The following is a 25,678-nucleotide window of genomic DNA, read 5'->3' as shown; positions in this document are numbered from 1 at the left end:
AGTCCGCTCCGGCCTTTCCTTCCTGCCGCGATTCCCAACTTTGCTCAAAGTCGCGAAGACTCTAAGCTGTTGGGGGGACTGCTGGACAGACCTGGGGACTGACAGAGGGCCTGGAGAGAAACGGGCCAAAGACCCACAGGCAGAGTTGACACGGAACCCCAAAGGAAGGAGGAGGGCTCGGGCCCGAGACCGTTCACCTCCCCTTATCCCTTGTTCTCCTCTTCAGGATGGAGCTGACCTCAAGGGAAGGAGGGAGGGGACAGCCTCTGCCCTGGGAACTTCGACTCGGCCTACTGCTAAGCGGTGAGAGGACCTGGTGGGGACTGGGGGTTGTGGAATGTGATGGCAGGTCCTGGTAGTTGCCCTTGGGGCACATGAGGTGGCGGCCACCGGATAGGAACTCAGCAGAACTGGCTGAACTACTGTCCCCAGTGCTGGCTGCCACACTGGCACAGGCCCCTGCCCCGGATGTGCCTGGCTGTTCGAGGGGAAGCTGCTACCCCGCCACGGGCGACCTGCTGGTGGGCCGAGCTGACAGACTGACTGCCTCATCCACCTGTGGCCTGAATGGTCCCCAGCCCTACTGCATCGTCAGTCACTTGCAGGTGTGGCTGGGGACAGGGTGAGAGGCTGAGTCAGGGTGGGGCTGGCACTGCCTGAGGCACTGATTCTAATTCCCATCCAACCCAGGATGAAAAGAAGTGCTTCCTTTGCGACTCCCGGCGCCCCTTCTCTGCTAGAGACAACCCACACAGCCATCGCATCCAGAATGTAGTTACCAGCTTTGCACCACAGCGGCGGGCAGCCTGGTGGCAGTCAGAGAATGGTGAGGCCATGGGTGGGGCAAAAGTGAGCAGGCTGCCCACCAGTAACTTTGAGTCCTTGACTTTAGACTCCTGTCCCAGGTATCCCTGCAGTCACCATCCAACTGGACCTGGAGGCTGAGTTTCATTTCACACACCTCATTATGACCTTCAAGGTGCCTGCATATCTGGGAGCCTGCCCGAACCACCCTGCTTGGCTCTCCATTGCCCCTGAACAGAGTCTCAGCTCCTTAACCCAGCCTCCTTGAGTGTGGATGCAGGAGGCTCCTTCATCCCTTCACACCTTCCATTTGCCTCCAGGCCTTTGCACATGATCTTCTGCCTTTCCAATCCCAGGCTGGGTCAGGTGCTGTCTCCTTGAGCCCCATGAACCCTGAGTCTCCCCATTAGAGGTGGCCACCCTTGCTGGTCATTATCTGGCTTCCACCAGTTACCCCCACTCTCTGTGAGCTGTTTGAGGGCAGTCTTGGGCTGAGCAGGGCTCTTGATAGTCCTAGATTGGGCTTGGGTCCTGGTGCCTGCTGATCAGCTATGCCCCTCTACCCAGACATTTCGCCCTGCTGCCATGCTGGTGGAACGCTCAGCAGACTTTGGCCGCACCTGGCATGTGTACCGATATTTCTCCTATGACTGTGGGGCTGACTTCCCAGGAGTCCCACTAGCCCCTCCACGGCACTGGGATGATGTAGTCTGTGAGTCCCGCTACTCAGAGATTGAGCCATCCACTGAAGGCGAGGTGAGGACTGGCATCTGGGCTGGGAGCCGGAAGCTGGGGATGATGGGCCTGAGGCAAGGTTCAGTGTCACTATGAACTCCCTGCCTCTCCAGGTCATCTATCGTGTGTTGGACCCTGCCATCCCTATCCCAGACCCCTACAGCTCACGGATTCAGAGTGAGTGCTCCACTCTTTGAGCCTGGCACAGTCCGTGTCCGGCTAGGGACTATTTGGGGCCTCAGTAACTATTTTGGGTGCTTCCTAGGGCAGGTGCCAAGCCCAGTTTAGCTCGGGTGGCAGTATACAGGAGGTCTTTCAAGGTGACCTTGGCAGCTGAGCCCCTAGGTGGGCAGGGGGCAGCAGGGGCCTGCCTGGTCAGTTGGCCCCCGTTGCCCCCACCTCAGACCTGTTGAAGATCACCAACTTACGGGTGAACCTGACTCGTCTACACACATTGGGAGACAACCTACTTGACCCACGGAGGGAGATCCGAGAGAAGTACTACTATGCCCTCTATGAGCTGGTTGTACGTGGCAACTGCTTCTGCTATGGACACGCCTCAGAGTGTGCACCTGCCCCAGGGGCACCAGCCCATGCTGAGGGCATGGTGAGGGGCTTCAGACAGTTGGGATAGGGCTAGGGGCAGGGGCGGACATGGCTGAGCAGTGCTGACAACCTGCCTGCCAACCTCCATAGGTGCACGGAGCTTGCATCTGCAAACACAACACACGTGGCCTCAACTGCGAACAGTGTCAGGATTTCTATCATGACCTGCCCTGGCATCCGGCTGAGGACGGCCATAGTCATGCCTGTAGGAGTGAGTGAGATCTTGGCCTCCATAGCTCCAGCACTGCAGCCTGGCTGTGCCCTGGGTAGAACCTAGAGCTGGTTGGTCAAGCCCCTAAAACCTAGGCTGTATCCAAAGAGTATGCAGGCCTTGATGCCCCTTGGGACCCCCTCAATAATCCTCTACAGTCTGCTCTGGGTAGGGAACCATTATGATGCTGAAGCCTTGAAGTCCCTGAGCCCCTACCCACAAATTCTGGCCTGTGATAGGGATCTAAGGTGGCCTACTCCTTACCCTTGTGACCTGATTCCTCAAGTGGCCTTTGCCTTGCCCTTCCTCCCCTGCCAGAGTGTGAGTGCCATGGGCACACCCACAGCTGCCACTTCGACATGGCTGTATACCTGGCATCTGGCAATGTGAGTGGAGGTGTATGTGATGGATGTCAGCATAACACAGCTGGGCGCCACTGTGAGCTCTGTCGGCCCTTCTTCTACCGTGACCCAACCAAAGACCTGCGGGATCCAGCTGTGTGCCGCTGTGAGGCTGGGATTGGGCAGCGGGAGAGAAAGCCGAGCCTGGGGCAGGAATTAGAGAGCTGGACTGCTGTCTAGATTGCAGGGAATTGGGGTTAGGGGCTTGGGATAGAGCTAGACCAGGGATCCAGGGTGGGATCCCTTAGGCTTAGGAGAGGACTGGTAATGAGCTAGTTGAGATAGGGTGAGTGACCTTGTATCTCTTTTTGCCATCAGCCTGTGATTGTGACCCCATGGGTTCTCAAGACGGCGGTCGCTGTGATTCCCATGATGACCCTGCACTGGGACTGGTCTCAGGCCAGTGTCGCTGCAAAGAACATGTGGTGGGCACTCGCTGCCAACAATGCCGTGATGGCTTCTTTGGGCTCAGCATCAGTGACCCTCTGGGCTGCCGGCGTATGTGTCTCTTGCCCTAACTTCTATGCTGACCTTTAACCCCTGTCCTCTTACTCCTTACTCAGCTGAACATGAGCACTGTCACAGTTCCCCAAAGTGCTGATGGTCCTTCTTCCCTGCAGGATGTCAATGTAATGCACGGGGCACAGTGCCTGGGAGTACTCCTTGTGACCCCAACAGTGGATCCTGTTATTGCAAACGTCTGGTGACTGGACGTGGATGTGACCGCTGCCTGGTGCGATTGGAGGGGGCTGGAGTTCTAGGGGCATGATTTGTCCTTAGAGCACAGGGCTGGGGTGTGATATCTATGCCAGTGGATGGGTGCTGAGAGCTTAGGATCCAGTTCTGGCTGAGAAGCCTCAGGTCTGGGACGCCAAGGGTATGGGCCAGTGGTCTAGGGGGCATGTTTTCACTGAGGAGTGATTGAGGCTAAGATGTGTGGTTGGGATTTCCTGCTGGGTGGCGAGGAGGTCTGGAGGTCTGTTTCTGGCCCCCAGCAACTCCTTTCGCGCAGCCTGGCCACTGGGGCCTGAGCCACGACCTACTCGGCTGCCGCCCCTGTGACTGCGACGTGGGTGGTGCCTTGGATCCCCAGTAAGTGTTGTAAAGGGAGCCTGGGAAGGGATGGGGAAAGATCCTGAGCAGGAGAGGAGGTCCTTTTTGAGTAACCACAGAGTTCCTTCCAGGTGTGATGAGGCCACAGGTCAATGCCACTGCCGCCAGCACATGGTCGGGCGACGCTGTGAGCAGGTGCAACCTGGCTACTTCCGGCCCTTCCTGGACCACCTAACTTGGGAGGCTGAGGACACCCGAGGGCAGGTGTGGGGCCTCCCGCTAAGCAGAGGGCTGGATGTGGGTGGACACATCTATGACCGGAGAGGTAGGGTTATGGGCAGTACCTCGTTGGGGGATAGGGGTGATATCTAGCTTTGGCAGGAGAAATGGGGCTTGGGGCTGGCTGTGGCAGAAGAGGCAAAGCCTCACCTGAGCCTCCATCCCTGGCTGCATTATCTCCCAGGTGCTCGATGTGGTGGAGCGCCTGGTTACTCCTGGGGAAACTCCATCCTGGACTGGCTCAGGCTTTGTGCGGCTACGGGAAGGTCAGGCCCTGGAGTTCCTCGTGGCCTCTGTGCCGAAGGCCATGGACTATGATCTGCTGCTGCGCTTAGAACCCCAGGTTAGACACTGTTATCTAATCTGGAGCTGAACCTCTGGATGTGGAAGCATCTCCTCCATCATCCCGTTTTCCCAGGTCCCTGAGCAATGGGCAGAGTTGGAACTGACTGTGCAGCGTCCAGGGCCTGTGCCTGCTCACAGCCTGTGTGGGCATGTGCTGCCCAAGGATGACCGCATCCAAGGGACTCTGCAACCACACACCAGGTGAGGGCACTGGTGGTAGCACTCACAATGGCAGGGGGTTGTGGGGCCAGCCCTAAGCTCCCTGCAGGGCACCTGGAAGACCCCACAGCTCATTCATCTGTTCCTTCTTTCAAATACCTCCAGAATGCTGGTTGCCAGGCTCTGTTGGGCATGGCTCTGTTCACAGAAAGGAAGCAGACAGATCAAGGCCTGCTCTCTCAGGGGTCTAAGGCCCAGAGGCCAAGGCAGGAATTAATGGGAAATCACCTGGTGTCACTATCAGGAGGACTCACAATGGTGGTGGTAGAGTGGTAGTGGTGGGGCTGTGGCATCACAGCACTCTAGGCAGTGATGTGCCTGGTGTGATTAATGTTTTATTACACTTTGGGTAGTATTTGTTTCATGTTTCATGTTTCTTTTTTTTTTTTTTTTTTTTTTTTTTGAGACGGAGTCTCGCTCTATTGCCCAGGCTGGAGTGCAGTGGCCGGATCTCAGCTCACTGCAAGCTCCGCCTCCCGGGTTCACGCCATTCTCCTGCCTCAGCCTCCCGAGTAGCTGGGACTACAGGCGCTCGCCACCTCGCCTGGCTAGTTTTTTGTATTTTTTTAGTAGAGACGGGGTTTCACCGTGTTAGCCAGGATGGTCTCGATCTCCTGACCTCCTGATCCGCCCATCTCGGCCTCCCAAAGTGCTGGGATTACAGGCTTGAGCCACCGCGCCCGGCCCCTTTTTTTTTTTTTTTTGAGATGGAGTCTTGCTCTGTCACCAGGCTGGAGTGCAGTGGTGCAATCTCGGCTCACTGCAACCTCCACCTTCCGGGTTCAAGCAATTCTCATGCGTCAGCATCCCGAGTAGCTGGGACTACAGGCGCACACCACCACGCCCAGCTAATTTTTTGTATTTTAGTAGAGATGGGGTTTCACCATGTTGGTCAGAATGGCCTCAATCTCCTGACCTTGTGATCTGCCCGCCTCGGCCTCCCAAAGTGTTGGGATTACAGGTGTGAGCCACCGTGCCCAGCCCTGTTTCATTGTTTCATGTTTTGTTTATTTGTTTGTTTGTTTGTTTTTGAGACCGAGTCTTGCTCTGTCACCCAGGCTGGAGTGCAGTGGCATAATCTTGGCTCATTGCAAGCTCCACCTCCCGGGTTCACACCATTCTCCTGCCTCAGCCTCCCAAGTAGCTGGGACCACAGGCGCCCACCACCACGCCCACCTAATTTTTTGTATATTTAGTAGAGACAGAGTTTCACCGTGTTAGCCAGGATGGTCTCGATCTCCTGACCTTGTGATCCACCTGCCTTGGCCTCATAAAGTGCTGGGATTACAGGCATGAGCCACCGCACTCAGCCTATTGCTTTTAGTTTTTGACCATGTAAATATTCAAACAGAAGGAAAAAGAATAACATATTGAACCTGGCTGTGCCCATTATAGACATTTTGCCAACTGTGACTTGTGTTTAGAAAAAAAATTCCTCTAGACCAGGCATAGTGGCTCATGCCTGTAATCCCAGCACTTTGGGACACTGAGGCAGGAGGATCACTTTAGCCCAGGAATTCAAGACCAACCTAGGGAACATGGCGAGACCTTGTCTCTACAAAAAATAAAATCAGCTAGGCATGGTGTTGTGTGCTTTTGGTTCCAGCTACTTGGGAGGCTGAGGTGGGAGGATCTCTTGAACCTAGGAGGTCAAGGCTGCAGTGAGCCAAGGTTGCGCCACTGCGCTCCATCCATCCTGGGCAAGAGAGATTGCATCTCAAGTAAATAAATAAATAAATAAGAAAAGAAAAAGAAAAAAGATGAGGGATTGAAGAACAATTTTTGGGATGGGATAAAAAAACCCAAGTATGAGTTTGCAGCACAATGGGAAAGGAAAGCCTTGGAGACAGAGAGAGGGGGTGACGTAGTGTTGATGAAGAGGAGCAGCTGTTGTTGGCTGTAGATTGGGGTCAGAGGAAGTGTGAAGTGGTTATTGAGGAGAATTGGCAAGTTCCTGGGGTTTCCAGGCTTTATGAGTATTTCCAGTGAGTCTGCACAGGTGGATGTATGATTCTAGAGGGCCACCTTTACGGGACTATTCTGTGCAGATTCTTTGTTGGGGTGCCCAGCTGTTTGTTGGCCTAGCGCAGCCCAACCCAACCCACCCGTAGTCTCTGCTTTGGCTGATGGTCTGGTTGCTGGGAGTAGGATGGGAGAGGCCCAGACGATTTGTACAGGGCCCCTAGATGACCCACTGCACCTGTCCCCACTTGCCCCCAGGTACATGGTGTTTCCCAATCCTGTCTGCCTTGAGCCTGCTATCTCCTACAAGCTGCATCTGAAGCTGGTACGCACAGGGGGAAGTGCCCAGCCTGAGACTCCCTACTCTGGACCCGGCCTGCTCATTGACTCGGTGAATAATCTCCTCTTCCCCACACCAACCAAGATGGCAGAGCCTGTGGTGTGGGACTTGTGGGATAGCAGGGATCTGTGGCAGAAGAGGCAGGCCCATGGTGGTGCCAGGGTGGGCAGGCTTGTGGCAGTGCTAAGGCAATGCCTATGTGGTCCCAGGTCTGAACTGCGATCTTCCTTGCTCACTCCTTCAGCTGGTGCTGCTGCCCCGTGCCCTGGTGCTAGAGATGTTTAGTGGGGGTAATGCTGCTGCCCTGGAGCGCCGGGCCACCTTTGAACGCTACCAATGCCATGAGGAGGGTCTGGTGCCCAGCAAGACTTCTCCCTCTGAGGCCTGCGCGCCGCTCCTCCTCAGCCTGTCCACCCTCATCTACAATGGTGCCCTGTGTGAGTGTCTGTGATGTGGGTTGATGGGGCAGAGGTGGGGACCCAGCCTGACTTGGCCCAACCCTCCCCACAGCATGTCAGTGCAACCGTCAAGGTTCACTGAGTTCTGAGTGCAACCCTCATGGCGGTCAGTGCCTGTGCAAGCCTGGAGTGGTTGGGCGCCGCTGTGACCTCTGTGCCCCTGGCTACTATGGCTTTGGCCCCACAGGCTGTCAAGGTACTCTCCTGCCTCTTGTTCCCTCCTATGTGTCTCTCTCCTTCCCATTACTGTTCTCTTTCCTCTTCTGGACCTGCTGCTTCTTTCCTCAAACTAAGTCTTGGACCCTCTACTCTCAACCTGGGTCAGTTGCAGTTCTCTTCCATTTCCTGACCTTCCCACCTAGACTCCCGCTACCCACATTCCCCTGAGACCCTCCCCAACCCACACTCCCCTCCGACCCCGTCCCCTGGCTCTGTCTCTGCCTTGCTCCTAGCCTGCCAGTGCAGCCCCGAGGGGGCGCTCAGCAGTCTCTGTGAAAAGACCAGTGGGCAATGTCCCTGTCGAACTGGTACCTTTGGGCTTCACTGTGACCGCTGCCAGCGTGGCCAGTGGGGATTCCCTAGCTGCCGGCCATGTGTCTGCAATGGGCATGCAGATGAGTGCGACACCCACACAGGCGCTTGCCTGGGCTGCCGTGATCACACAGGGGGTGAGCACTGTGAAAGGTGAGCCTGGAGTAGCTATGAGTGGGTTGGTTGGTGAACAGGCTTCCCATGGATGACACATTTCTTCTTCCTCCTCCCTGCAGGTGCATTGCTGGTTTCCACGGGGACCCACAACTGCCATATGGGGGCCAGTGCCGGCCCTGTCCATGTCCTGAAGGCCCTGGGAGCCAACGGCACTTTGCTACTTCTTGCCACCGGGATGAATATTCCCAGAAGATTGTGTGCCACTGCCGGGCAGGCTACACGGGTAAGTGGATAGGGGGCAGGCGTAGGATCAGGGTGAGTTGGCTGGACTGAGCAATCACAGCTTCCTCTTGACTGTGGGCAGGGCTGCGATGTGAAGCTTGTGCCCCTGGGCACTTTGGGGACCCATCAAGGCCAGGTGGCCGGTGCCAACTGTGTGAGTGCAGTGGGAACATTGACCTAATGGATCCTGATGCCTGTGACCCCCACACGGGGCAATGCCTGCGCTGTTTACACCACACAGAGGGTCCACACTGTGCCCACTGCAAGCCTGGCTTCCACGGGCAGGCTGCCCGACAGAGCTGTCACCGTGAGTATGAGTGTGGGAGGGCATGGCTGAGTTGGGGTTCTGCTTCTTGGCCTCCTCTTGACTACTGTGCTCGTCTTGGTTGGCACAGGCTGCACCTGCAACCTGCTGGGCACAAATCCCCAGCAGTGCCCGTCTCCTGACCAGTGCCACTGTGATCGAAGCAGTGGGCAGTGCCCATGCCTCCCCAATGTCCAGGGCCCTAGTTGTGACCACTGTGCCCCCAACTTCTGGAACTTCACCAGTGGCCATGGTTGCCATCCTTGTGCCTGCCACCCAAGACAGGCCAGAGGCCCCACCTGCAATGAGGTATGGGACCCTCCTGCAGATCCCTGGTTAGATGGGGTCAGGTGTCTTTCTTGTCTCGTGGGCTCAGCCTCTGATAGAGGCTCTGACCCTGCCTTGTTCCCACCCCAGTTCACAGGGCAGTGTTACTGCCGTGCCGGCTTTGGAGGGCGGACTTGTTCTGAGTGCCAAGAGCTCCACTGGGGAGACGCTGGGTTGCAGTGTCGTGGTGAGGGAGCCAGCAGGGCCAGGGTGGATGGAGGGCTTCCCAGAATGCCCCACAGTGGCCCTAACTCTGTCCTCTGCTCTTTCTTGCAGCCTGTGACTGTGACCCTCGTGGAACAGATACACCTCAGTGTCACCGCTCCACAGGTCACTGCAGCTGCCACCCAGGCGTGTCTGGTGTGCGCTGTGACCAGTGTGCCCGTGGCTTCTCAGGATTCTTTCCTGCCTGCCATCCCTGCCATGCATGCTTCGGGGATTGGGACCGAGTGGTGCAGGACTTGGCTGCCCGCACACGGCGCCTAGAGCAGCGGGCACAGGAGTTGCAGCAGACGGGTGTGCTGGGTGCCTTTGAGAGCAGCTTCTGGCATATGCAGGAGAAGCTGGGCATTGTGCAGGGCATCGTAGGTGCCCGCAACACCTCAGCTGCCTCCACTGCACAGCTTGTGGAGGCCACAGAGGAGCTGCGGTGCGGAAGGACCTAAGAATACATGGTGGGATGGGGCAGAGGCCCAGTGGACCAGGGCTGAAGCCTGTCTAAACAGCCCCCTCTCCATCATCGCAGGCGTGAAATTGGGGAGGCCACTGAGCACCTGACTCAACTGGAAGCAGAGTTGACAGATGTGCAGGATGAGAACTTCAATGCCAACCATGCACTAAGTGGTCTGGAGCGAGACAGGCTTGCACTTAATCTCACACTGCGGCAGCTGGACCAGCATCTTGACTTGCTCAAACATTCAAACTTCCTGGGTGAGTTGTTAGCCAACTAGGCAGGTGGACTAGGGTCAGTCTTCAGCTGACTGTCTGCCTTTGCCCAATTTAGGTGCCTATGACAGCATCCGGCATGCCCATAGCCAGTCTGCAGAGGCAGAACGTTGTGCCAACACCTCGGCCCTGGCAGTACCTAGCCCTGTGAGCAACTCGGCAAGTGCTCGGCATCGGACAGAGGCACTGATGGATGCCCAGAATGAGGACTTCAACAGCAAACACATGGCCAACCAGCGGGCCCTGCGCAAGCTCTCTGCCCATACCCACACCCTGAGCCTGACAGGCATAAACGAGCTGGTGAGGTACAAGTGTTGGGTGGGACAGGTGGGTGTAGATGTTCCTCCCACAGGGCCCTGACTTGTTCTGTGCCTGGCAGGTGTGTGGGGCACCAGGGGATGCACCCTGTGCTACAAGCCCTTGTGGGGGTGCCGGCTGTCGAGATGAGGATGGGCAGCCCCGCTGTGGGGGCCTCAACTGCAATGGGGCAGTGGCTACAGCAGACCTAGCACTGGGCCGGGCCCGGCACACACAGGCAGAGCTGCAGCGGGCACTGGCAGAAGGTGGTAGCATCCTCAGCAGAGTGGCTGAGACTCGTCGGCAGGCAAGCGAGGCACAGCAGCGGGCCCAGGCAGCCCTGGACAAGGCTAATGCTTCCAGGGGACAGGTGGAACAGGCCAACCAGGAACTTCGAGAACTTGTCCAGAGTGTGAAGGACTTCCTCAACCGTGAGCCTCCCATGTGTCCCAGGCCATGTGGTTGTTCCTTTGGCAACTCCCTGTGTCTGTATCTCCCTTGGTTCATACTTGAGCCTTAGGGCCTACACTGGATTAGTGTTTATGATCCCTTGACTGGCTCCTGAGTCCTTGCCCATATGTGGTCCCAGGTCCATGTTCTTGAATCTGAGCCCCTTGTATAGTCCCTGTCCTTGTGATTACATCCTTATGGCTGGTAGCAAACCCCTATCCCATGTACATGTCCTGAGTCCACACCCCAAAGCTATATCCTCATGCCCATGCTGGAGAATCTATGTTCTTAAGCTCTTGCTGTGTCCCTATAGAGGAAGGGGCTGATCCTGATAGCATTGAGATGGTGGCCACACGGGTGCTAGAGCTCTCCATCCCAGCTTCAGCTGAGCAGATCCAGCACCTGGCGGGTGCAATTGCAGAGCGAGTCCGGAGCCTGGCGGATGTGGACGCGATCCTGGCACGTACTGTAGGAGATGTGCGTCGTGCCGAGCAGTTATTGCAGGATGCACGGCGGGCAAGGTCTGACCCCATCCCTGGCCCCTGACACCTGGTTTTGATACCTCCAGGTTCTGATTCCCCCTTTTCCCCAGGAGCCGGGCTGAGGGTGAGAAACAGAAGGCGGAGACAGTACAGGCAGCACTGGAGGAGGCCCAGCGGGCACAGGGTGTTGCCCAGGGTGCCATCCGGGGGGCAGTGGCTGACACACGGGACACAGAGCAGACCCTATACCAGGTGAGGTCTTCCTAGGACATCAGTGGGATAAGGTTATGGGCATGCACCGTAGATCTGTGTAACCTTTGGCTCACCCATGGCAGGTACAGGAGAGGATGACAGGTGCAGAGCAGGCACTGAGATCTGCAGGTGAAAGGGCTCGGCAGTTGGATGCTCTCCTGGAGGCTCTGAAGTTGAAATGGGCGGGAAATAGTCTGGCAGCCTCTACAGCAGAAGAAACGGCAGGCAGTGCCCAGGGTCGTGCCCAGGAGGCTGAGCAGGTGGGTTGAGGCAGAGCCAGCTAGAGAAGGTAGGGGTGGAAGATGGGCCTCCACTGAGCTACCACTCTAACCTAACCCTCTACATCTGCAGCTGCTACGGGGTCCTCTGGGTGATCAGTACCAGACGGTGAAGGCCCTGGCTGAGCGCAAGGCCCAGGGTGTGCTAGCTGCACAGGCAAGGGCAGAGCAACTGCGGGATGAGGCTCGGGACCTGTTGCAGGCTGCTCAGGACAAGCTGCAGCGGCTACAGGGTGAGAAATGGGGCAGGTGGGCACCAGAGACACAGGACTGCAGGAGACCCCTCTAAACTGACACCTGCCCTTCCTAGAACTGGAAGGCACCTATGAGGAGAATGAGCGGGCACTGGAGGGTAAGGCAGCCCAGCTGGACGGGCTGGAGGCCAGGATGCGCAGCGTGCTTCAAGCCATCAACTTGCAGGTGCAGATCTACAACACCTGCCAGTGACCCCTGCCTAAGGCCTACCCCAGTTCCTGGCACCGCCCCACATGCATATCTGCCTATGCACTGAAGAGCTCTTGGCCCGGCAGGGCCCCCAATAAACCAGTGTGAACCCCCACTGTGTTGTCTGGACTCTGATTTGGGGCGGGTGGGGGAGTCTCCAGGGGAACCTCGAGGTTGCCCCTAGCAGGGCCCATGCAAGGCTAACCCATCCGAGCACCGCCCCCTTCCGCTCGGGCCCGCCCCGGAGCTGCCTGCCAGTCTTCCCGAGCCCATTCCCGCCGGAAGTGCGTCAGCAGCTTGGCGCTCCGCCTCCCGCGGCCTTAACTAGAAGTCGAAACAAAACAAGCCGCTAAGGCGGTGGCGGCGGCGCCGGGACGGGGGAGGGGCGCGCCGGAACCGGAACCGACCTGACGCCGGAACCGGAACGGAGAGCGGGTTGCCAGGGCCCGAAGAGGGCTGGCTGCGGCGGTCTCGCTCGGTGAGTGGAGCGGGCTGCAACTCGCCTGCTTGGCCGCAGCGGGGAGGCCGCAACGCACTGCCGCGGCGGCCTGTTCAAGGTCACGGGCCGTGCCAGCCCCTACCCCTAGTGTCCCGCAGCGTGCCAGCCCACTGATGCCGGCGGGGCCGTTACGCTATGCCTGTGGCCAGCCTCCCACCTGGGAGAGGACTGGCGGCCAGCGAGGGCAGCTTCCTGGAAGAGGTGGTGGCGGGCTCGGGGTTCAGAGGCTGAAGCTGGGTTGCAACTTGACCGGGGCGCTGGTCTGTGGTCAGTAACCCCGCGCTGCCATTTCAGGCCGGCTCGGGTCTCTAGACAGCCCCTTTCCCGCCTCGACGTCTCCGGGGCATGGGGGAGGGACGCGACCTTCGGCTGGGGCCTGGGTGAGAGAAGGAGGCGTCGGTAGCAGGTGTCATTAAAGATCCAGTCCACCAGTACCACATCTGACCTGTAGAAAGGTATCCTACCATCCCTCCTTCCTCCTTTACACACTTAGGAGAACACAGACTAGTCATTATCTGTCCTGCTACTGGTTCAGGCCAGGCTTGAGGCTGCCAGGGGTCCTGGATCCATGGTCCTCCCCAGCCTCATCTCAGTATCTAGCTTCAAGACCTTCATTTCGGAGGGGGAAACAGTCCGGAATCTACCGGTGGGTCTGTGGGAAATTGTAGTGGTCCCTGTGTCTCAGAGCTCATGAGTGAAGGCATCTGGGAAGGAAGGTGATGATTTCTGTTCCAGTGTCAAACTGGATTCCAATCCTGCCTTAGTACTGGAGCAGGGTTGTTGCTGAAGAGGTAGTGTGACATCTAGATACACTTTTCAGTCCCTCTCTGCTTGGGACAGCAGCTGGGGAGAGGACTTTCTCTTAGAATGAAGAAGAACCAAGCAGTACATAGGAGCAGGTTCTTGCTAAGGGTGGGAGCTGGCAGGAGGCAGGTGGAGTGCCTTAGCCCCAGGACTTTTTCTGGGTAATGGCAGAACCTGGGTTGAGCCTGTTTTCAGCCACAGAGCCTGGTCCTCTTGAGGCTTGTCTCCTTTCCTGCCTTCCTCCTCCACCTTCTATTTCTCCAGTGGTGACTAACCAGCCAGTGAGAGTGAAGGAAAAGTGAACACCCTGCTCGGAGTGCCAGCCTTGTGGGCTGGAGCCATGGCTCCTTTCCAGATTGGTGGAGTAGCCTGGTCCCAGGCCATGACTTCCCTTGACCTGGTGCCCCCTCAGTGAGGCTTCCAGCTGTGTGGGACTATTATGGTGGGTATCTATGAAGCTTGGCCAGAAGTGGTTGCTGCTACTTGCATTATTTATTACCTCTTCAAAATAGCCTGAGAGTGTCCAGGGATGATTCAGAGATGAGAAGATACAGCTCTGTAGCATTAGGAGTGTCCTGGGTTGCTGAGCCCTGGCTGTAGCTAAAGAGCAAGTTGTTGGGTCTTGGCAGTGATCACTGGCTCTTTTCCATTAGGCTGTTGGTTCCTTGCTGGAGAATTTGGCCACAAAGAGTTGCCAAGATAGCTGGGCCAGGAAGAAAGCGCCGCAGCCCTGACCCAGACGCTGTTGCGGGCCCCGGGGCACTCTGGCTGTCGACCAAGCGGCTCAAGATGTCTGGCGGGGCCAGTGCCACAGGCCCAAGGAGAGGGCCCCCAGGACTGGAGGACGCAACTAGTAAGAAGAGGCAGAAGGATCGAGCAAACCAGGAGAGCAAGGATGGAGATCCTAGGAAAGGTGGGAGTGGCATTCCCAGAGTGCTTGTGGCTTTCTTTCCGTCCCATTTTATTAAGTATACAGATTGGGGTTTGGGAGATGACTTTTTTGCTCTTCTCTCTGTCCTGGTCTGATGATGAGAGAAGAAGGACCCATGATAGGCTCAGTAGAGCCTCAGCTTTGAAGCCTGAGTACTTGGCTAAGATCCAGAAGATGGTGCTGTTGGGGGGCTTGCCTTCTTTCTTTTTTAAATTTTTTTTCTTTCTTTTTAACCTGTTCTTTCTTTATTTCCTGTTTTTTTTCTGAGATGGAGTCTTATTCTATTGCCCAGGCTGGAGTGCAGTGGTGTAATATCGGCTTACTGCAACCTCCACCTCCTGGTTCAAGTGATTCTCCTGCCTCAGCCTCCCAAGTAGCTGGGATGACAGGTGCATGCCACCATGCATGGTTTTTTTTTTTTTTTTTTGAGATGGAGTCTCACTCTGTCATCCAGGCTAGAGTGCAGTGGCGTGGTCTTGGCTTACTGTGGGCTCCGCCTCCCGGGTTCGAGCGACTCTCCTGCCTCAGCCTCCCAAGTAGCTGGGATTACAGGCACACACCACCACGCCCAGCTAATTTTTGTATTTTTAGTAGAGACGGGGTTTCACCGTGTTTGCCAGACTGGTCACAAACTCCTGACCTCAGGTGATCTGCCCACCTCGGCCTCTCAAAGTGCTGGGATTACAGGCATGAGCAACTGTGCCTGGCCCCCTCCTTTTTTTTTTAAAAGAGGCAGGGTCTCACTCTTGCACAGACTGGAGTGCAGTGCAGGTGTGATCGTAGCTTACTGCATCCTCAAAGTCCTGGACTCAAGTAATCCTCCTATGTCAGCCTCCCTACCATGCTTGGCTAATTTTTCTTATTTTTTTTTTAGAGACAGGGTCTCGATATGTTGCCCAGGCTGGTGTTGAACTTCTGGCCTCAGGTGATCCTTCTGCCTCAGCCTCCTGCGCAGCTGGGATCACAGGCTCATGCCACCATTCCCGGCTGTTCTTTCCTTCATTGTCAGGGTCAGCATCCACTCCTCGGGAGGAGCAGACCAAAGAGGGTCAGTTATGAATGAGCTTTTTGGGTGCTAGGGAAGGGGAGGGATCACTTACAATTTGGCTCCCATCTGAAGCAGTTTCATTAGGGCTGGGTCTCTGTTACCTGCTTATCACCATCAGGAGCTTGTGAAGACCCTCATGATCTCTTGGCTACTCCCCCTCCAGAGTTGTTGCTCGATTGGAGGCAGAGTGCAGAAGAGGTGATTGTCAAGCTTCATGTGGGAGTAGGTCCCTTGCAGCTGGAGGATGTAGATGCTGCTTTCACAGATACGGACTGTGTGGTGCGGTTTGCAGGTGTGTCCATCTGCCCTGAGCACAATAGTATGTTTGAATCTTTTGATATCTCCTATCCTACCTCATGGACCCTGCTCTGTCTCCAGGTGGTCAGCAGTGGGGTGGTGTCTTCTATGCTGAGATAAAAAGCTCTTGTGCTAAAGTGCAAACCCGCAAGGGCAGTCTCCTGCACCTGACACTGCCCAAAAAGGTGCCTATGCTCACGTGGCCCTCCCTCCTGGTGAGTTCTAGTAGTACAGGGTTGGGTAGGGATAGCCAGTGTAGTCGACAGGGCCTGACTGCTGTATCTTTGGCAGAAGAAACCTCTAGGGACCCAGGAGCTGGTGCCGGGGCTGCAGTGCCAGGAGAATGGGCAGGAACTGTCTCCCACTGCCCTGGAGCCAGGCCCTGAGCCCCACCGGGCTAAGCAGGAGGCCCGGAACCAGAAGCGGGCCCAGGGCCGTGGTGAGGTAGGCTCAGGGGCTGGCCCCGGGGCCCAGGCAGGGCCCAGCGCCAAGAGGGCTGTGCATCTCTGCAGAGGGCCAGAGGGGGAGGGGTCCAGGGATGACCCTGGACCCCGGGGTGATGCCCCACCCTTCGTGGCTGACCCGGCCACTCAGGTGAGAGTTGGGCACCTGTATGGGTGTTAGGAAATGGGGGGAAAGAGTGTGCACTGGAGTGGGAGCCACCTGGCAGAGCCCGGGCTGATTCTGCCCACAATCTTGCCATTGATAGGTTGAGGCTGATGAACAGCTTTGCATACCACCGGTGAACCCCCAAACCTGCCTCCTGGGCTCAGAGGAGAATTTAGCCCTTTTGGCAGGAGAGAAAGCAGTGTCTCCTGGGAATGACCCAGTCTCTCCAGCCATGGTCCGGAGCAGAAACTCTGGGAAAGATGACCGTGCCAAGGAGGAGATGGCAGTGGCAGCAGATGCTGCAACCTTGGTGGATGGTAAAGGTGGGGGTGGGCAGGCCTAGGTTGGGTTGCAAAGCTTGTAGGTGGTTAGGGAGTAGAGTAGCAATAGGCTGGAACCTGTCCTGGTTGGAGCTGAGCCATGGTCTCAATATAGAGCCCGAGTCGATGGTGAACCTGGCATTTGTCAAGAATGACTCGTATGAGAAGGGCCCGGATTCAGTGGTGGTGCACGTGTACGTGAAGGAGATCTGCAGGGACACCTCGAGAGTACTTTTTCGTGAGCAGGACTTCACACTCATCTTCCAGACCAGGTGGGTGGGCAGATGATGGGGCAAACAATGCCTCAGGTGGGACAGTATGTCTCATGCTCCTCCTCTTGTCCTTCCTCCTATCCTGCTGTGCCTCTGTAGGGATGGAAACTTCCTGAGGCTGCACCCAGGCTGTGGGCCCCACACCATCTTCCGTTGGCAGGTGAAGCTCAGGTGGGTGGTGCCCGGCCCCACCACTGTGCCTGTCCTACTCCCCCAGGCTCCATCTCCCTAGCTTATCTATCCTGATGCCCATTCCTCCTAAGTCCCTGAGTTCAGCCTTTTCCCACAGGAATCTGATTGAGCCAGAGCAGTGCACCTTCTGTTTCACGGCTTCTCGCATCGACATCTGCCTTCGTAAGAGGCAGAGTCAGCGCTGGGGGGGCCTGGAGGCCCCGGCTACACGAGGTCTGCACACGAGCTCCCTTCATTGCCCAGTTCCACGTGATCAGGACCCAAACCCCTGTCACGTGCTGCTAACCACCAGCCCTCTCATTCCCCCTTTTTAAGGTGCAGTGGGTGGTGCAAAGGTTGCCGTGCCGACAGGTCCAACCCCTCTGGATTCAACCCCACCAGGAGGTGCTCCCCACCCCCTGACAGGCCAGGAGGAGGCCCGGGCTATGGAGAAGGATAAATCCAAGGCACGATCTGAGGACACAGGGCTAGAGAGTGTGGCAACCCGCACACCTATGGAGCATGTAACCCCAAAGCCAGAGACACACCTGGCGTCGGTGAGAATTCTGGGATGGGAAGGACGAAGAATGGAGGTTGGAGAGTCTTGGAGCTGTTCTCTCATGTCCTCTTTGCTCCCCCAGCCCAAGCCTACATGTATGGTGCCTCCCATGCCCCACAGCCCAGTTAGTGGAGATAGCGTGGAGGAGGAGGAAGAGGAAGAGAAGAAAGTGTGTCTGCCAGGCTTCACTGGCCTTGTCAATTTAGGCAACACCTGCTTCATGAACAGCGTCATTCAGTCTCTGTCCAACACTCGGGAACTCCGGGACTTCTTCCATGGTGAGGGCAGGGCCTGGAGCCTGGGGAATGGGCAGAGAGGGTGCCTTTGTCCCTCACACCTTTGCTCCGCTACTATTCCTAGACCGCTCCTTTGAGGCTGAGATCAACTACAACAACCCACTAGGGACTGGTGGGCGTCTGGCCATTGGCTTTGCTGTGCTGCTTCGGGCGCTGTGGAAGGGCACCCACCATGCCTTCCAGCCTTCCAAGTTGAAGGTAATCTGTGACCACTGTCACCCTTGGCTGCAGGGGGCGGGGAGGGCCAGCTAACCGGTGTGCAGTGGGTGCTAGGGCTTTGTGTTCACACTTTGGCTCCTGTATCCAGGCCATTGTGGCGAGTAAGGCCAGCCAGTTCACAGGCTATGCGCAGCATGATGCCCAGGAGTTCATGGCTTTCCTGCTGGATGGGCTGCACGAGGACCTGAATCGCATTCAGAACAAGCCCTACACAGAGACCGTGGACTCAGATGGGCGGCCCGATGAGGTCAGGGTTAGGGACAGAGGGTGGGCATGTCTCATGAGCATCCCAGCCCCCAGGCCTCTTTGGTTCTCACCACTCTGCCTCTCAGGTGGTAGCCGAGGAAGCATGGCAGCGGCACAAGATGAGGAATGACTCTTTCATCGTGGACCTATTTCAGGGGCAGTACAAGTCGAAGCTGGTGTGCCCTGTGTGTGCCAAGGTGTGATGGGCTCCCCTGGAAAGAGGCCCTCTATTCTGGTCATGTTAGGTTCAGAGGCATGTGCATCTTAAGGTTTGGGCGAAGAAGTTGGCAGGGAGGCCTTAGGATTCTATATGGGCTGAAGAGCCCACTTAGGTAGGCTTCCTGACTGAGGGAAAAGTGATGTTAGAGCTCAGAGGTGTTGTGGCAGGGTTGTGGGCACATGGGGTGCAAGTGTGAGGCAAATTCGTAAAGTGGCTAAGCTGAGTAGGGCTTTGAGTGCCAGAAAGGAGGATTGTTATCTCCTGGTGGTCCTCCTGCCCCATCTAGTGTCCTGAAGCCTGAGAGTTTGCTGGTTGGCTGTGGAGGCCTTGAGAGCCATCAGAAGCCCTGGAATGGGCTCTTTGGGCATGAACATTTTGTCTCCCACTCTGTGTGCAGCTACCCAGTGCCACCTCTACATCCACAGGTCTCCATCACTTTTGACCCGTTTCTTTATCTGCCGGTGCCCTTGCCACAAAAGCAAAAGGTTCTCCCTGTCTTTTATTTCGCCCGAGAGCCCCACAGCAAGCCCATTAAGGTGAGCAGTAAGCCCCTACCCTCTGGGCTGTTCTAGAGAACGTGGCCCACCTCCCTCACTGACTGCCCTTTTTGCCACAGTTCCTAGTGAGCGTCAGCAAGGAGAACTCCACTGCCAGTGAAGTATTGGACTCCCTCTCTCAAAGCGTTCGTGTGAAGCCTGAGAATCTGCGTTTGGCGGAGGTACCTTTGTCTTTCTTTGGGCTATTATATATATGGATATGTGTGTGTACTCACCATAGACACGTGTGTATAGTCATTGGCATCTACAGACATACACATGGGCTGGGCACAGTGGCTCACGCCTATAATCCCAGCACTTTGTGAGGCTGAGGTGGGCAGATCACTTGAGCCCAGGAGTTTGGGACCAGCCTGGGCAACTTGGTGGAACACTGTCTCTACAAGAAATTAAAAAAGCAGCTGGGCGTGGTGGTACATGCTTATAGTGCCAGCTACTTGGGAGGCTGAGGCAAGAGGCTCACTTGAGCCCGGGAGGTGGAGGTTGCAGTGAGCAGAGATTGCACCACAGCACTCCAGCCTGGGTGACAGAGTGAGACTCTGTCTCAAAAATAAATAAATAGATAAAAAATAAAAATAGGGCTGGGCATGGTGGCTCATGCCTGTAATCCCAGCCCTTTGGGAGGACAAGGTGGGTGGATCACGAGGTCAGGAGATCCAGACCATCCTGGCTAACATGGTGAAACCCCATCTCTACTAAAAATACAAAAAAAAAAAAAAATTAGCTGGGCATGTTGGCACATGTCTGTAGTCCCAGCTACTCAGGAGGCTGAGGCAGGAGAATCGCTTGAACCTGGGAGGCAGAGGTTGTAGTGAGCCGAGATCGCGCCACTGCACTCCAGCCTGGGCGACAGAGCAAGACTCAAAAATAAAAATAAAATAAAAATAGACATACAAATGAGTATGCCTGTGACTGTACAAAAACAGGTGATGTGCTGTTATTTTGTCTGTGCAACAGAAGTGCCTTCAGTTTCTAGCCATTATCAGGGTTTATTCCCCTTTGTGGTGGTGGATCCCAACTGCATTTCCCTTTTTAGACAAGGAGCTTGAACTGCAGGACTATACCTATGTTCGCTCTGCTTCTCCCTCTATCCTGCTGCTCTCTCCTTTTATCCCAGTTGTGTGTGCTAGCTCTCCCCAGGGGTTCCTAGCCTTTAGCCTGACAGTGTCGATTTTCTCAGGGGTAAGAGTTGGGAGGAGGCTCTTTGAATATGGACCCTCCGTGATAGTATGTTACAGTCTTATAAGGCTATTCTAGTTATAGCAGGGCAGAGTCCCTCAGTGTGGAGAGCTGGTGTGGTTGATATCTGCCTCATACCCGGTCTTTCAGGCCCTCTGATGCATCAGGCTCCTTATGGCATTGGACACTGAGATGGGTGCCAGTAGAGGCTAAGCCTATTTGGGCCTACAGACCTCACCACTGCCCACATAGACCCACGGACGGGCCAAGCCTTCTTAAACTCTGGGGCAGGGCTAGGGAAAGGGCTTATCCTCATGTGGGATCTGTGTGTTCTGTGTCCTCAGGTAATTAAGAATCGTTTCCATCGTGTGTTCCTGCCCTCCCACTCACTGGACACTGTGTCCCCATCTGATATGCTCCTCTGCTTTGAGCTGTTATCCCCAGAGTTGGCTAAGGAGCGGGTAGTGGTGCTAGAGGTACAACAGGTGAGTGGGGGCCAACCTGATGGCATAGGGCCCCGGTGGGTGGGGTACTCCTGCCTGGTCTTGCTGAGCCAGACGACCCACCCTAGCGCCCCCAGGTGCCCAGCGTCCCCATCTCCAAGTGTGCAGCCTGCCAGCGGAAGCAACAGTCGGAGGATGAAAAGCTGAAGCGCTGTACCCGGTGCTACCGTGTGGGCTACTGCAACCAGTGAGGACCCCCATCGTCTCCCCGACCCTTTATTTCCACCTTCCATGTGCCACCCTGCCCCTTCCCTTCACACCAAGGCACATGTGCTTAAGCTTTCTACTTGCCTACTTTACCAGGTTCTGGGGGAGGCAGGGCTGGCATACCCAGTTCCCAGGGACTATGACTAGCCCCCATTATGGAGTTATAGGAGATGGGGCTAAAGGCCTTATCCTTGTCTTCCTCTTCCCCTCAGGCTCTGCCAGAAAACCCACTGGCCTGACCACAAGGGCCTCTGCCGACCTGAGAACATTGGCTACCCCTTCCTGGTCAGTGTACCTGCCTCACGCCTCACTTATGCCCGCCTTGCTCAGCTGCTAGAGGGCTATGCCCGGTAAGTGCCTAGTGGTTGGACTAGAGTGGTGTAGGTGGGAGCAGAGGTGCTAGATGGGCTGGTCAGGAGTCCTACTTGCCTTGCTCTCTGTTGCCAGGTACTCTGTGAGTGTGTTCCAGCCACCCTTTCAGCCTGGCCGCATGGCCTTGGAGTCTCAGAGCCCTGGCTGCACCACACTGCTCTCCACTGGCTCCCTGGAGGCTGGGGACAGTGAGAGGGACCCCATTCAGCCACCTGAGCTCCAGCTGGTGACCCCTATGGCTGAGGGGGACACAGGGCTTCCCCGGGTGTGGGCAGCCCCTGACCGGGGTCCTGTGCCCAGCACCAGTGGAATTTCTTCTGAGATACTGGCCAGTGGGCCCACTGAGGTTGGCTCCTTGCCTGCTGGCGAGAGGGTGTCCCGACCCGAAGGTAAGATCCAGTGAAAAGCTCTGGGAGCTGGGGAGGAAGGTAGGGGAGGATGGGGGGGCTGTTGTTTGGGACCTCGTGGGCCTGGTGAGGCCCTGATGGGCAGGGAAGCTTTGATTATCATGTTCTCACACAGCCGCTGTGCCTGGGTACCAGCACCCAAGTGAAGCTATGAATGCCCACACACCACAGTTCTTCATCTATAAAATTGACTCATCCAACCGAGAGCAGCGGCTAGAGGACAAAGGTGTCTGAGGCCGTGGGTGAGAGCCATGGGGTGGGTTGAGCTGGCTGTTCTCCACAGCTGCATGACCTCTCTCCCTGCCAATCTCCAGGAGACACCCCACTGGAGCTGGGTGACGATTGTAGCCTGGCTCTCGTCTGGAGGAACAATGAGCGTTTGCAGGAGTTTGTGTTGGTAGCCTCCAAGGAGCTGGAATGTGCTGAGGATCCAGGCTCTGCCGGTGAGGCTGCCCGGGCCGGCCACTTCACCCTGGACCAGTGCCTCAACCTCTTCACACGGCCTGAGGTGCTGGCACCCGAGGAGGCCTGGTGAGAACAGAGCAGCAAGCAGATAAGGGGGCAGGACGGAGAAGAGAGAGACTTGCTGGTCCTGACCCAACCTCTGTTCCCACCAGGTACTGCCCACAGTGCAAACAGCACCGTGAGGCCTCCAAGCAGCTGTTGCTATGGCGCCTGCCAAATGTTCTCATCGTGCAGCTCAAGCGCTTCTCCTTTCGTAGTTTTATCTGGCGTGACAAGATCAATGACTTGGTGGAGTTCCCTGTTCGGTAAGCAATGGACCTTGGTAACTGTGGGTGGGGTGTGAGGACCAAGGTGGGCATCCTGAGCACCTGCTGCCTGTCTCACCCCTCCCTGACTGGACCTGACCTGCAGGAACCTGGACCTGAGCAAGTTCTGCATTGGTCAGAAAGAGGAGCAGCTGCCCAGCTATGATCTGTATGCTGTCATCAACCACTATGGAGGCATGATTGGTGGCCACTACACTGCCTGTGCACGCCTGCCCAATGATCGTAGCAGTCAGCGCAGTGACGTGGGTGAGGGCACACACAGCCAGCAGGATAGATGGTAGGGGTGGTGGTGCAGACTTCGTTCACACTCTTCCCACCCTGCCTTAGGCTGGCGCTTGTTTGATGACAGCACGGTGACAACGGTAGACGAGAGCCAGGTTGTGACGCGTTATGCCTATGTACTCTTCTACCGCCGGCGGAACTCTCCTGTGGAGAGGCCCCCCAGGGCAGGTCACTCTGAGCACCACCCAGACCTAGGCCCTGCAGCTGAGGCTGCTGCCAGCCAGGTGAGGCATGTGGGCGGCTTTACAGAATAGTGGGGGACAGCTCACAGACTGCGGGGCAGGGTTGGGGATATAGCTTCCTCTCCTCCAGCCACAGGCTCCCTGAGCCTTGGGATTCATGAGAATTGCAGAGTTCCCTTAACATCAAAGCTTTATCCAGAGGCATCCCCATGCCCTAGGGACACTAACATACAGGTACAGTAACATGATGCCACTGGCAAGCACATTGGCACCCAGTTGGCACAGGTCAGGCAACTGCTCTGAACCTCACTGGGCACTGTGCTATGAATGGACTATAACTGATACTCTCTAGATTTCCTCTGCACATTCCCCACATGCTAGCCCACACACCCTCACTTGTGATGTCCCTGAGTTCTATTGTGCACTCAAGACAAGGCCTATTTGGGCTGGCCATGGCTTCTGGTGGCTGTTATACTCTCTGAGGTAAGCATCTGTCTTTGCTGAGCCTTCAGGATCTTCTCTCTCTTTTAGTGACATTATGTGCCATAGGCCCAGTTGGTGGGCGTAGGCACATCTCTTTTCTGGACTGGCCGCCTCCTTTCTGGCTCCATCCTCTCTTAAGCCTTCTCTGTCAAGGATTAGAGAAGTCCCTGCAGAAGACTGGTCAGGATCTGGGGTGTGGGTGGGAAGGAACAAGGAGATTGCTCTGGGATTGGCGCCCTGTTTCCTATAAATCAGTGTCCTCTGGAGAGGCCTGGACTGAAATACTAACCAGATAACTCCCCTCCCACCTCCATGCGGAGCTGCACGTGGATTGAAAGCTGTTTAGGGTAGGCCAAAATGCTGTCAAGATTTACTTACACTTGTGCTCTTAGTCTGGACAACCCTGAGGTTGGCTGCCTGCCTTCCTCCTTGCTGCTTGATCTAGAATGCAGAGTGTTAGCCCCAGTCACCCCAGGTGGGACTATCATGGCTAAGGGTCTCAGGGACACTGGGTCCTCCCCATCCCTGGGGTGCTGATGGCCGTTTCCACATACCCTAGGCTTCCCGGATTTGGCAGGAGCTGGAGGCTGAGGAGGAGCCGGTGCCTGAGGGGCCTGGGCCCCTGGGTCCCTGGGGGCCTCAAGACTGGGTGGGCCCCCCGCCACGTGGCCCTACCACACCAGATGAGGGCTGCCTCCGGTACTTTGTCCTGGGCACCGTGGCGGCTTTGGTGGCCCTCGTGCTCAACGTGTTCTATCCTCTGGTATCCCAGAGTCGCTGGAGATGAGCTCGCCTGCAGGCAGCTGCTGTGAGCTGGCCTACCTGCCTGCCCCAGGCCATGCCTGCCTTTGTTGTGGGGAACACCTCTGGGCTTTGGGCCTCAGCTTGTGCATCTGGTGGGAGAGGATGGGGAGGCTGTGGCCCCTGCACGGGCAGAGCATCGTAGGGTGTGTATCCATCCAGCTGTTTGTCCATTCATCCTGCTGCTCTGACCCTTGGCCTCGGGCTTGGCCTTGCCCAAGCTACTTCCTGTACTTAAAGTGTTAATAAAGCCAGACTATTCAGGCCCAATCTTGTCTCTCTGTCTGAACGCCGCTGCTGTCTGCGCCTGCCTTGGGACCCTCCCTTGGGTGCCAGGGCTCCAAGCCAGCACCCCCGGGATGCCAGGCGGCATGCTGGGCAGCCCCCAACCCCTGTCCTCGTATTCTGTTGCAGGGACTAGGCCCTGGCCAGGCCCCCGAGGTGGCCCCCACGCGGACAGCCCCTGAACGCTTCGCCCCCCCTGTGGATCGGCCAGCCCCCACCTACAGCAACATGGAGGAGGTGGATTAGCAGGTCCCTGGCTGATGGGGGGGACTGGGTTTGGGACACCCACCACAGAGGGCCAGCTCCTTGCCGCTTCTCCTTCTCTAACCCAGAGGACACTGGCTCTGTCAACGGGAAGCTGTGGGGTATGATTTGGGTGTGGCGACCTCTCAGGTTGGGACTTCTTGTTAGCTTGGACCCCTGACCAGTGGGCTTTGGCTTCTCTAGCCACCTCCAGTGCTGTGTGATTTGATTCTGTTGTACCTTCAATTCTTTCTGACCCGCATTATAAACATTATAATTTTATTCTAAAAATTGTAATTTTTTTTGCATTTTGGAAGTGATTGCTGCTGTTTAAATATATTTTAAAAATAAATAATAAATAAGTAGACTTAGTGACTGTGATCCACCACGTGCTGGGGCCACCTCCCCTCCCCATCATTTGGAGAGAGTGTGTGTGTGTGTGTGTGTGTGTGTGTGTGTGTGTGTTTATATATGAGAAACCCTGAAGGTGCTCTAGTCTGAAGGGAGATGATGGGGTCCCAGCTCATGTCATGAAGCCCCCAGTGCTATCAGCTCTTTGGAGTCTACCTGCTGTTCTTTGATCCCACATAAGAGGCAGCTGTGGTAAGCATTGTCAGGATCTCAATATGGCCAAGGGACAGAGTAGTATATGAAACACTGGAGCTGACAGTATGGAGTAAAAGGTGCATTAACCACAGCAGCCTGGGGCTGAAAGCCAGACAAGTCAGGGAGGACTTGGGGGACAGAAGTACTGGGAGATCTTCCTCCTCCTCTCC

At 56.3% G+C, this 25,678-nt stretch overlaps 2 protein-coding genes across 54 annotated transcripts; both read left to right on the top strand.

The window, feature by feature from the left end:
- Window positions 1-46: 46 nt before the first annotated feature.
- LAMB2 (laminin subunit beta 2) lies at window positions 47-12,237 on the top strand. Of its 4 annotated transcripts, none has more exons than XR_012431122.1 (33): window positions 47-139; window positions 227-303; window positions 433-605; window positions 691-826; window positions 906-979; window positions 1,372-1,560; window positions 1,653-1,716; window positions 1,944-2,146; window positions 2,236-2,356; window positions 2,675-2,863; window positions 3,076-3,255; window positions 3,378-3,490; window positions 3,770-3,849; window positions 3,942-4,074; window positions 4,274-4,432; window positions 4,508-4,635; window positions 6,874-7,006; window positions 7,200-7,392; window positions 7,466-7,609; window positions 7,866-8,081; window positions 8,181-8,344; window positions 8,426-8,650; window positions 8,739-8,956; window positions 9,065-9,161; window positions 9,251-9,623; window positions 9,720-9,904; window positions 9,978-10,219; window positions 10,299-10,647; window positions 10,980-11,187; window positions 11,259-11,400; window positions 11,484-11,660; window positions 11,752-11,911; window positions 11,989-12,237. XR_012431122.1 is itself a non-coding variant. In XM_005547087.4 (33 exons), the coding sequence occupies exons 2-33, from the start codon at window positions 228-230 to the stop codon at window positions 12,123-12,125; spliced, it is 5,397 nt and encodes a 1,798-aa protein (XP_005547144.2). In that variant the 5' UTR covers window positions 47-139; window position 227; the 3' UTR covers window positions 12,126-12,237. The 4 variants fall into 4 exon arrangements, 3 of the variants coding, with proteins under 3 accessions (XP_005547144.2, XP_073888221.1, XP_073888220.1); XM_005547087.4 differs by having other exon boundaries at window positions 7,866-8,097; XM_074032120.1 differs by having other exon boundaries at window positions 3,942-4,135; window positions 7,866-8,097.
- Window positions 12,238-12,438: 201 nt separating this feature from the next.
- On the top strand, window positions 12,439-25,193 carry USP19 (ubiquitin specific peptidase 19). 50 transcript variants are annotated; one of them, XM_074032138.1, is made up of 28 exons: window positions 12,439-12,600; window positions 14,079-14,338; window positions 15,231-15,281; window positions 15,366-15,404; window positions 15,568-15,696; window positions 15,783-15,916; window positions 15,996-16,295; window positions 16,411-16,627; window positions 16,746-16,902; window positions 17,002-17,073; window positions 17,192-17,307; window positions 17,410-17,630; window positions 17,715-17,910; window positions 17,993-18,126; window positions 18,236-18,394; window positions 18,480-18,590; window positions 19,039-19,149; window positions 19,230-19,331; window positions 20,691-20,831; window positions 20,918-21,036; window positions 21,269-21,406; window positions 21,504-21,817; window positions 21,951-22,061; window positions 22,150-22,366; window positions 22,453-22,605; window positions 22,712-22,872; window positions 22,954-23,132; window positions 24,789-25,193. In XM_074032138.1, the coding sequence occupies exons 2-28, from the start codon at window positions 14,215-14,217 to the stop codon at window positions 24,903-24,905; spliced, it is 4,023 nt and encodes a 1,340-aa protein (XP_073888239.1). In that variant the 5' UTR covers window positions 12,439-12,600; window positions 14,079-14,214; the 3' UTR covers window positions 24,906-25,193. The 50 variants fall into 50 exon arrangements, with proteins under 50 accessions (XP_073888239.1, XP_073888232.1, XP_073888237.1 ...); XM_074032131.1 differs by having other exon boundaries at window positions 24,133-25,193; XM_074032136.1 differs by having other exon boundaries at window positions 16,411-16,633.
- Window positions 25,194-25,678: the final 485 nt, after the last annotated feature.

Source organism: Macaca fascicularis, chromosome 2, assembly GCF_037993035.2.
Source record: "Macaca fascicularis isolate 582-1 chromosome 2, T2T-MFA8v1.1".
NCBI classification, from domain to species: Eukaryota; Metazoa; Chordata; class Mammalia; order Primates; family Cercopithecidae; genus Macaca; species Macaca fascicularis.
Note: the sequence above shows the minus strand (reverse complement) of the source record. Positions and strands in the feature narration are given on the sequence as shown.

Coding starts and splice junctions, on each gene's coding strand:
- LAMB2 (XM_005547087.4), top strand. CDS start 228: ATGGAGCTGACCTCAAGGGAAGGAGGGAGGGGACAGCCTCTGCCCTGG. Junction 8,651..8,738: donor TGCCCGACAGAGCTGTCACC/GTGAGTATGAGT, acceptor TGGTTGGCACAG/GCTGCACCTGCAACCTGCTG. Junction 11,401..11,483: donor CAGAGCAGACCCTATACCAG/GTGAGGTCTTCC, acceptor CACCCATGGCAG/GTACAGGAGAGGATGACAGG.
- USP19 (XM_015445882.3), top strand. CDS start 14,215: ATGTCTGGCGGGGCCAGTGCCACAGGCCCAAGGAGAGGGCCCCCAGGA. Junction 14,339..15,230: donor GGATGGAGATCCTAGGAAAG/GTGGGAGTGGCA, acceptor TTTTTTTTTTAG/AGACAGGGTCTCGATATGTT. Junction 16,296..16,410: donor TGGCTGACCCGGCCACTCAG/GTGAGAGTTGGG, acceptor TGCCATTGATAG/GTTGAGGCTGATGAACAGCT.